Genomic DNA, 10,910 nt, shown 5'->3' on the forward strand with positions numbered 1-10,910 from the left:
TAATAATAATAATAATAATAATAATAATAATAATAATAATAATAATAATAATAATAATAATAATAATAATAATAATAATAATAATAATAATAATAATAATAATAATAATAATAATAGTAATAATAATAATAATAATGATAATAATAATAATTAATAATAATAATTAATAATAATGATAATAATAATAATAATAATAATAATAATTAATAATAATAATATTTTTTTGTTTTGTCTCTGTTTAGATGGACCAAAATATCTGGTTATAATCATTTCAAGAACAGCATCATTCAATATCCGAGACGCAATTCGAGAAACATGGCTTAATCCTAATAATTCAAATCTTTTGAGGGTTTGTTGTTTGTGGAGGAAAAAAAACTATTCAGAGATAGGAAATAATTTGCCAATGAATGATAAACAAAAGTCTCAAACCAAAGTAAATGCTAATTCCTGTGTGAAGTATATAAAAATTTAAAAACAATTAAATTTGTCATCAATTATTGAATTTTTTTCTAAATGATTTTATTGCTCTTTAATAATTCGAAAAAAATCTATGTTTTATATAGGAATTGCATCTTTTGTCAATGTATGATTTGATTAATTATTTGAACTATCCAAAATATTAAAGTAGCAGAATTACAATTACTGTAATTTTTCACTTCATGTTGATTTCATAATTAGCATCATGAGCTAATAAATTGTTATTAATTATATAAAATATATTTTCGACATTTTTTTTCGTCCAAAGTCCATTCCAAATCTAATCTATTGTTCATTTTCTACAGGAAGGATTTACTGCTGCATACTTTCTGGTAGGCATCAAATATGATAGTACGGTAATGATGAAAATTATTGAGGAAAGCAAAAAATACAATGATTTGATTGTCACATCGCTTACCGATATTTATGATACTCTGACACTTAAGGTTGAATTAATCAAATACTGTTTCCACTTGCTTCAATGCATTTTTATTACATTTTTTTTCTTAATTTTTGTAAATAATTTCTCAAGTTATTGGATGAATTCTTGAAAATTTAAATTTATTAGGTTTATACAGCAATGTATTTCAAGCAACAATATTGTCAAAATATCACATATTATGTCAAAGTAGACGATGATGTCGTGCTTCATCTAGATCGTCTTAATCAGCAAGCTAATTCATTTTCTAATTTAGCTCATATTTATGGAGCTATACGTTACAAAGATCCTGTCGTCAGACGACGAATGGATAAATAGTGCGACATTTTATGTTTTATCTTGATTTTGCTGAGAATTTCATAAAATTATTATAATGAAGATAATTTTACGATAATCTTCCTATTAATTCAGCATTTCATTTTTCTAGTTCAGTATTTGATTTTTTCAAATTCAGTATTTTTTCTCCAATTTTCCAGGAAAAACAATACAAAAAAAACTTTTCTTTCCTTCCTTTCTGCTAAATATTTGCATTTTGTCCATAAGAATTAATTTTATTATAATATCAGATTAATTAGTATTTGATTTTTCCAGTTATATGCCTTATAAATGTTATCCACGAGATTTTTATCCACCATTTGCGCCTGGTATGATGTATATCATACCCATAGAAGCATTCCGGAAAATATGGCAAACATTACCGACGGTTATTTGGCTAAATTTGGAAGATATCTTTTATACTGGAGTTGTTGCTGAGATTGCGGGTGTCAAACGCATCAATATCAATTTCATGTATTCTGCAGATAATGTTCAGGTTAAAAGGATGATGAAGCAATGTTTTTTTTTTTGAAATTTTACAATTTTGAAATAAAAAAAAATAGAAGTACTCTTCAATAAGTAACAGATTAGAATAAAATAAATGTATTGGAAGAGATAAAATGTCATGCTTTAATCTTATATAATCATGAAAATTTATAAATCATCCATAGTATGGCGATAGAAAAAAAGAATTACATTTTACAAAATCAAAAATCACTTTCTTTTTTTTTTTCAGAGTTTACCTGATCAATGGGAATGTGATCAGTATGGCCGATCAAAACTTGTCGCAATATCATCATTTTCTAATTCTCATGATCTTCACAAATTTTACAAAAAATCACGCAAAATCAAATGTTTAAAATATAAACATACAAAATTTAATTTCATCAAAATATTTTCACAAAAATTAAAAAGAATCTTTTCCAATTTATATCGTTCATTAATTATCCACAATATTACAAATCAATAAAATTAAAATTCTATGACCGTATAGAGCTCAAATTAGCATAATATATACATGTAAGCAATATTTCTTATGATAAAGTGATATTGAAAAGTGATACGGAACATTCTATCTTCTCAGTTATTTCAAAAAATCTTGGCAAATAAAAAAACTGACTGTTTTAACATCACGTAATGTTGTGAATTTTATGAAAATTACATACAAAGAATATTCTTATCAAACCAAATGATAATAAACTTTATTAAATAATTTCAATAAAGGAAAAAAACGGCAAAATATATCACTGAAAAAAAAAGAAAATGTATATGTATAATAAGCAAAAATAAAAAATAAAGATAAAGCGATCAATCAATAATGTCAAAAAGCAAAAAGCGATCAGTCAATAATGTCATTTATAAATGTTACGAAGTTTTGGAATGTTCTAAGAATCATTCTCTCATAATTTGCTCCATAATAAATGATGACATAATACTGAGCTCTAAATAAAATTAAAAAGAAAAGGAAAAAAAGAAAAAAATCAACAATATATAATCAGAAACAGTCTTGGATACAGCAATAACATATTTATGTAAATATTAAATAAGTAGCAAAATTTTTTGCATATAACAAATGTTTTATTGTTTAAATATAGCAAGCTTTTATAAATAATTTACATCAAATTTGATGCCAATTATGTATTCATGACATCATTCGAAATAAAATGAAACGTACAACTATTCAATGTTATTTATTATAAAATAGTACATTTTTAACAAATTTTTGCACCATGCTAATTAAGTCAAACAAATTTTAAAATTCAAATTTCACTACAAAAACTTGATAATGGTGCATAATTTGAATTATGAAATGTTTACACCTATATTTGATTTGGAACAAATGAAATTCAAAATTGATTGTTAAATCAAACCTTCAGATATTTTTACAGTTAAATACTATTTAAATGCATTTCACAAAATCCATTTAACTTACAAATGTGATGGTATTCGTCGATAGACGACACGATGATCGTTAATGACTGGAATACCAGCTTCATCATTTACAGTACTCCACCATTGTGATCGACAAGAACGATCAAGAACTGCCGTATTTTCATGCTCTACAAATTTCATTGGATGTAATCCAAATGATATTACCTGAAATTGGAATGAAATATCCAATTTGCAAAGCACTACTAACTTTCATTTGAATAGAATAGAGTAAATGGAAAATAAAAATTAATGAAATTGAGTTTTTTAATGCATGTCGTATATTTGCTCCCACTGGAATATTCATAGTTTGGGAAATGAGAGTCAGATGAAATTTCCATTAAATTCGATTACATCCTTTCAGATGATGAACATAAATTTTAAGCAAACTATAAATCAATCAATAAAAAATAAATATCTGATCAATTAAATCACAAATAATGGGTATAATGTAATTGACAAATTAAGTGAATTTCATCAGGCTCTTTATGATTTACTGAATGCGAAGAACGGTTACGGAAAATAAAAGAACAAACTTTCTGGCATAATTTCAGCTCACTTCGATCAGCTAATCCGCGCTGACGATGCTCTACAAATGTGAATTGATTATTGAAGAATCCGGAAGCATCCAGAACGGTGAATGATGCTAAGGTTCCATCATGACTTTGAACACCAACTGATGGTAAGCGACGAATCTTTGCCTCAAACTGATCACGATCACCATGTGTTGAAAATTTCCAACAACTTGCTATCGTATCAGCATGACGCTATAAAGAATGATCAAAGAAATAAGACAGAGAACAGTTTTAGTTATTATAAATTTAGTTTTATTAAAAATATCATATGATGATGAACAAACCTTCGGATCGAGTTCCAAAAATGAATAACCCTCAGCAAGTTTAATATCCATATTGATAATTTGTCGTTGTTTATGTTTGTCTATGATGAAATAATTGGACAGATAACTTGGAGCTGAGAAATCAAAATGAGTTGAAAGCAGTTCAGTCATTCGACTAAAAATTATTGAATGAATTAAGAACTTAAAAACTGAACTAATTTAATTTCTGTGAAAAATTTTATACAATAAGCTAAACATTTTATCATAAAAATTTGGAAAATATTGAATGATTAATGGTTCCCAAGTGTGTAACATCGAAAATATATATATGATTCGCAAGGATAATACTGCATAAATAGAACAACCTATGATTGTTCTTATCACTATCTGATAAACTATCATGGTTAAAAGTTTTGATTAAAGTTCATTTTCAAACTTAACAGATTTTATTATTTTTGAACTTTATACTTCTTATTATAAATAACAAAGCTCAAATATTCCCTAATGAAGAAAAGATTTCGAGTAATTCTAAACAGATTGATTATCATGTACTAAATGATAAATATGATAAAAGTTCAAATGATAAGAAATATATGAGAGAATAGGGAAAGGAAAAAAGGTTTGAAAACCTGCTTAAATGTATGCCAAGTATACGTGCAGCAAATTGATCTAATTTGAGAAGATATGGAATTGCATGTATTAAGAATGCATCGATATCGTCAACATCAATAAAACGTTGTATACGACTGCATATAAACACATGTGCTCTAAAGTAAGCTTACCTGTACATATTCTCATCCATTTCTTCCCTCTCTCTCTCTCTCTCTCTCTCTTCTTCCCTTCAAATATCTTGGTTCCTATATTATTATCATTATTATCATTATCATCATCATCATTATTATCATCTATTATTCTTAAGAATTCACATAATTTCTCTGCCTTTTTTTTTCGATTTTCCTATTCTTCACTAAAATCAAAAAAGCTCTTTTTGATCAAACGTAATTTTACAAATTTTATGTTTTTTCTTTTTATTCGATTCATAAAAAAGAAAGAGAAAGAGAGAAAAAGTGGAGGAAAAAATCAATGAAAACAATAATATAAAGGGGAAAAAAAGAAAAAATCATATTACTATTAAGAAATTACCAAAAAGAATGAATAAAAAAAATTCCCTCAAAAATTTCGCAATTTTATAAATTAAATTATACTTCCCCTTGTAAATAACCTTGTAAACTTATTGCGCCGTATTACCATCCATATGAACGGTGTCTTTTCCGGATATCCAAATATTGTACATTTTGCTTCCGGAAAAATACCTAAACGTTCATGTCGTATGGAATAATGTATTGGTAGGAGAAAGATCGAATCATTTGTTAACTGTTCAGCTTCCTTCAATTCATCGGCTGTTTCAAATACTCTTAGCATTCCAATTTAGAAAAAAAAAACCTGAAATGTGAAGAAGCAATCAAATTTGTTTATAATAATTAACAAAATTCTCAAATTTTAAATTAACTATTCTAATTAAATATTTCAATACTTCCGTACAATTACAGAATATTATGTGATTAATTAGACAATTTTGCAAGAGAAAAAAAAAAGAAGGAAAGAATAAATCCTGCCATTTCCTGAATTTTTCGATTTTTCAAAATTATAAATAAAACCATATAAATAGATGATAATAAAAAGAATGAAATTGATAATTGATTAATTCACAATGTATTATTTGGAACATATGTTAATTATCAATTAACAAATCTTATATTTCTGTCTTTAAAAAGTTGCATTAAAATCTCACAGAAAATTTCACGGAAATTTTGCCCTCAAAAAAAAAGAAAAAATTGAAATTGAAGAATTGAAATTGTTTAATTTCGATGATAATTTTTATAACGAATATAATAAAAGAATTGTTCAAAGACAGTTTTTTTCTCCATAACTTTTTGATTTCTCAAAATTATAAAATGCCAATTACTTTTTCGCATTTTTGCTTTTTACATTGAAACAAATAATGAATGATTAAATGGTAGAAAAAAATTGGATATTTACCAAGCAATATTACATTTGTAAAAACATTTGAAAATTACTATTGACATTTTCACCTCCCAATACTTTTCCTGACATTATAAACATCCAATTAAATGAAAAATATTTTAAAAAAAGTTACAGTAAAAAAAGTGAAAAAACTTCAGTAAATGAATCTGTAATAAAAAGTTTTAAAAAATTTCACTTAGAAAAAGAGAATTGCAAATTTTGCAAAGTGTTTTTATTGCTTAAATTTATTTTAAAAAAAAAGAGGGAAAATTGCAATAAATGTTCATATGGTAAATTTAACTATTAATAGAAAAGGAATAGAAATCCTCTCAAGATCCCTCTTAAAAATTCTCTTAATGAAAAATTAATTGTTATTATCAAGAAAGATAATATGAATGAGTGAATATTTTGCCAATGAAAAAACAAAAACGAAAAAAAAAAAAAGAAAGAAAATCATAAAGATATTGTTAGTTCGTTAGCTACAATAAATTATTATTCATTACATTAGCATAAAAAGAAGTAATTAGTGATAAAAAGTTGCATTTGATGATTACTGATAAAAAGTATAAAGTGGTGCCTATTTCATTGCCTAAATTTATTTCGAAAAAAATAAAATAATAATTAAATTTTTATTTGTTAGATTTAATTTTAAAAAAAGGAGAAATTGGAGGAATTTTTTATTTTTTAAATTTATAAAAGCGGGAACTGAAAATGGCCTACTTTGGCTTATTGTAGGCAAAATGCACAATGCTATAGTAGGAGAAAAGGATTTTTGTTGTTTAATAGCAAAACCGGAGAAATGAGATGGTTGAAAGGGTGAATGAAGTAGAAGCGGGAAAGAGAGACCGCGAGAAGCGGGATGAAGAAGAAGGAAAAGAGGCGGCGGGGAAGCGGGTGGATGCTGTTTTTTTTTACATCATCCTCAAGGTTATATAGAAAGCGAGGAAATGGTGGAATTTAATTTAAAGCAATTTAAAATATCTTTCTTACTGCAGATATGAACATTTCTTTAGGTATAAAAATTAATATGAAAAGAGAGGGAGAGAGAGAGAGAGAAAGAGAGTAAGAAAGAAAGAGGAATGGAGAAAGAGAGGAAAAGTTTATAGGTTTTTTTTTTCAAATGAAAAGAATGAAAATGTTAGTGTTACTTAAATTAAATTAAGGATAACGGTAATGAAGGAGTGTTGTGATGGGAAATTTTTTATTTCTAAATAAAACTCAACCGAAATTAAAAAATTTTTAAATTTAATTTTGTTTTTTTTTTCAATCTATAAAATTAAATAGCACTTTCGATTAATTCCTATCAATACTTTAGAGATGTTAAGAGGAATGTATGGAAGAAATTAAAGGGAAATGAAACTTCACTGATATTTGAAATAGTTGTACTATAATTGTACTATAATTGAACATGAAATTAATAAGTTCAATATTATCAAAATCAAGCATGCTGCTAAGTTAATTAATTGTAAAATCGATAACATTATTAATTCATGTACGATAAATTAAGCTAATCTTTCCCTTCAGCAAAAAAAAAAGATCAATTCCAAACTAAAATTTGTTTTTTCTTTTTAAATTGTGAAATCTATGAAAAATTAAGAATGTAGGCTTTTTTTTTCGATCAAAAAGAAGTCGTGACTTATTTTATTTCATAAAATACGGCAAAAAAAATGTTTAATTAAGATTTCGCTATTAAAATTAAAAAAAAAAGAAAGGTGCTATAACTGAATTCTGCGCCCATTTTTCCTAGATCAAAGATCATTTTTGTGATGATCTTCAAAAATGAATTTGATTTCGTTTTATTTTCTAAGGTAAAAAAAAAAAAGGACGAAAAGAAGATGACATTCTATTTATTTCAATATATCAAATGGTATATTTAATTGACAAAAATATTGGTTCAATTTTCCGGAATACTTTTATCCAAACGAAAATGAATTAGCAGACAATCTTTTCTTTCTCTCTTTTTCCGTTTTATTTTTTCTCTTTCTCAATGGCAAATTTTTGCAAAAGTTTATAAATTTCAGGGTGACTGGATAAAATGATAAGTTTAATGAGTGATAATGAGAATTAAATTTAACAATAATTCGATACATTCAGATTTTATCAATTCATTCATTACATATCTGTTATTTGATTAATTGATTGATTGATTGATTAATTGTTAGCAACATTTGGAGCAATCTTAGATAACAGTTTAGGAATAGCTGGTAAATTGTTCCCAAATTAACAAATGTGTAATTTTTGATAATAAATAAAGTAATTAATGATTATATAAAACAATGAAATGAAAAGCAATTCATTTTTATATATTTATTTAGAACAATCTTCTCCCATTCATATTATATCCAGTTAAAGTGTAAATGATTACCACATACTTTTTAACCATTTCATTTCATATTTAATTTATAACAACATATATTAATTGATTGATTGACTAACTGATTGATCGATCGATTGATATATAAACATATTAATTAACAAATTAATTTTCACACACCAACATATTGATTAATCGATTAATTGATTTATATAGACTAATTGATATATGACAATAAATTGATTAATTAATATATACGTATAACTATGCACATTAAAGTAGAACAATTTCCCAAAATTTTGTTTAATTTATAAAGGAAAATATAAAAAAAAATGAAAAATGAAAGAGAAAGAGAGAAAGAAAATGTAAAAGTAGGAAAAAAAATGACAGCTGCGTAAATAGTAAACAAAAGATTGATGATTATGTTAGGGTTAGAAATGATAATATGTTTCTTATCAAATATTACCAACAATCATTTGACCTTTTACCTTTCCTTTTTGTATTTATATATCATCTGTTTGCTACCATAGCAATAGAATGAATAATACAGATGGGAAATGAGTGAAATGTATTTTGAAACACGAATTTATCCAATTTCGATTCCAAATGCATATATATATATGAATAGGAATAATTAAATTCATAAATAAAAAGTTTCGAATTTTCGATCAACATCCATGATTATTTCGCATGTAATATTCGTTTATTTTGCTTCTATTTGATTGTATTACTCTACATCACATGTATTATGCGCAGATATAGATAGATAGATAGAGGGATGAATGTATGTGATAGTGATATTATCAGTGATATTATTTGTATACATTAACGATAGTGATATTATCAGTGATACATTAGCGATAGTGATATTATATTATCAGCTATCAACAATTAGTTAAAATATTATGAGAAATTTGAAGGAATAGAAAAAGAGAGAAAAGGAGAGATGAAATGAGAGAGAATGAAAAGGAAGGGAAGAGAGGAATGTTGAGAGTTGATTAAAGGATATGAATAAATCGAAATGAATTTTGTGAACAGTTCAATCCAGCAAAACAATAATTCCTGTTTTTATTAGCATACTGAATGGAATTTATTAGCTGAGCGTAGGCAGAGTAAATTTGAAAAAGAAATGAAAATTTGATCTGTAAAGTATACAAAATGAAAAAATGAAAGAATATTAAAAATGAAGAGAAAAGGAGAAAGAGGGAAAGGGAGAGAGAGACAGAGAAAGGGAGGAAGAATTAATATGAATTATTTAAGTAAATATTTATGAGGATAATATTTTTAACAAATAAAAATATTACCTTTAATTGTATTAAGTATTTATATTAGTAATTGTATTATTAGAAAAAAAAGTGAAAGATAATCTTAATTAATCATTTTGAAATTTCCTGTTGATAACAATAATAGTATAGATTGATCAATTTTTTGATTAAAATAGTAAATAATTTAAAACAATTATTCGAAGTATATGTTTGAAAGCTTTTGCCTTTGAATGAAACTTTTTAAAACTTTTTTCACCATTTTCTGATGCATTTGTCTCTCTCTCCCTCTTTCTCCCTCTCTTTCTCTCTCTCATTCTCTCATGGATAAACTTTGCAGACGAAAATTTGGGAAGAGCTCTATCCATGCTCACTACAAAATGTGGGTGTATACCTTTCAATCTGCGCAATGGGTTTTTTAGGTGTGCGCAATTGTCCTCACCTTTCACTCCTATGGTTTATCGCAGCAACAGTTATTCTTCCTTAGATGAATGGCCTTACAAGGCTAAACAAGCTCCTATGGTTGTCGAAAGGTTAGCGAGTCTATCCAGCCCGAGGAACCACTTTGTCTGACTCTTCAGTTGACACCTGTCTAGCATAGGAAACCTTACCGGAAGCATAAGCTATTGCTAACGTAGCTCGTAACATCATAAGAACATGTAAGCTTCTTCCTCGCGACATTGGGATGTCTGTTCGTAATGCTAGCCTTAATTAAGTTCCCTAATCCCTAATTAATTGTGATCAAGTCCTTGGTACTAAATCCTTAATTAAATACTTTAATGCTCGAACCTCAAGCACTCTAATCAAGAAACTGACACCAGTTAACAACACACACCCAAAAATACGTTTTAATTTTCCTTTTATTTATTTACTAATCTTTACCTGTCCTTAAAACAATAAAACAAAACCTGCGCTTAAACTTAAAACATTAAATGAAATAATTTGAAGAGCAATTAAGCAATTATCAATTATCAAATTACTATCGTCAATACTACCGTCGCATTGTCAAACATTGCGAATAATTAATAATGATTGATGATAATTAACAATAATAATAATAATAATAATGATAATGATAATGATAATGATAATGATAATAATAATAATAATAATAATAATAATAATAATAATAATAATAATAATAATAATAATAATAATAATAATAATAATAATAATAATAATAATAATAATAATAATAATAATAATAATAATAATAATAATAATAATAATAATAATAATAATAATAATAATAATAATAATAATAATAATAATAATAATAATAATAATAATAATAATAATAATAATAATAAT

The 10,910-nt window shown here is 25.6% G+C and overlaps 4 protein-coding genes across 4 annotated transcripts; 3 read left to right on the forward strand and 1 right to left on the reverse strand.

Annotated features, from left to right (window-relative positions):
• Positions 1–839: 839 nt before the first annotated feature.
• LOAG_18556 (hypothetical protein) lies at positions 840–1,234 on the forward strand (the record flags this gene model as incomplete). Its single annotated transcript, XM_003144736.2, has 2 exons — positions 840–923; positions 1,046–1,234. 2 exons carry the CDS (start codon positions 840–842, stop codon positions 1,232–1,234), a joined length of 273 nt encoding a protein of 90 aa, XP_003144784.2.
• Positions 1,235–1,511: 277 nt separating this feature from the next.
• LOAG_18557 (hypothetical protein) lies at positions 1,512–1,763 on the forward strand (the record flags this gene model as incomplete). The annotated part of the gene is made up of 1 exon (XM_020451219.1): positions 1,512–1,763. The coding sequence occupies one exon, from the start codon at positions 1,512–1,514 to the stop codon at positions 1,761–1,763; it is 252 nt and encodes an 83-aa protein (XP_020305016.1).
• A 1,397-nt stretch (positions 1,764–3,160) lies between these two features.
• On the reverse strand, positions 3,161–5,451 carry LOAG_09209 (hypothetical protein; the record flags this gene model as incomplete). Its single annotated transcript, XM_020447884.1, has 5 exons — positions 5,221–5,451; positions 4,628–4,765; positions 4,020–4,173; positions 3,697–3,927; positions 3,161–3,328 (listed from the first exon to the last, which is right to left on the reverse strand). The coding sequence occupies exons 1-5, from the start codon at positions 5,418–5,420 to the stop codon at positions 3,161–3,163; spliced, it is 891 nt and encodes a 296-aa protein (XP_020301929.1). The 5' UTR covers positions 5,421–5,451.
• A 4,069-nt stretch (positions 5,452–9,520) lies between these two features.
• On the forward strand, positions 9,521–10,172 carry LOAG_09211 (hypothetical protein; the record flags this gene model as incomplete). Its single annotated transcript, XM_003144738.1, has 2 exons — positions 9,521–9,596; positions 9,940–10,172. The coding sequence occupies 2 exons, from the start codon at positions 9,521–9,523 to the stop codon at positions 10,170–10,172; spliced, it is 309 nt and encodes a 102-aa protein (XP_003144786.1).
• Between the last annotated feature and the right edge of the window lie 738 nt (positions 10,173–10,910).

This window comes from Loa loa (assembly GCF_000183805.2).
Source record: "Loa loa unplaced genomic scaffold supercont3.363, whole genome shotgun sequence".
NCBI classification, from domain to species: Eukaryota; Metazoa; Nematoda; class Chromadorea; order Rhabditida; family Onchocercidae; genus Loa; species Loa loa.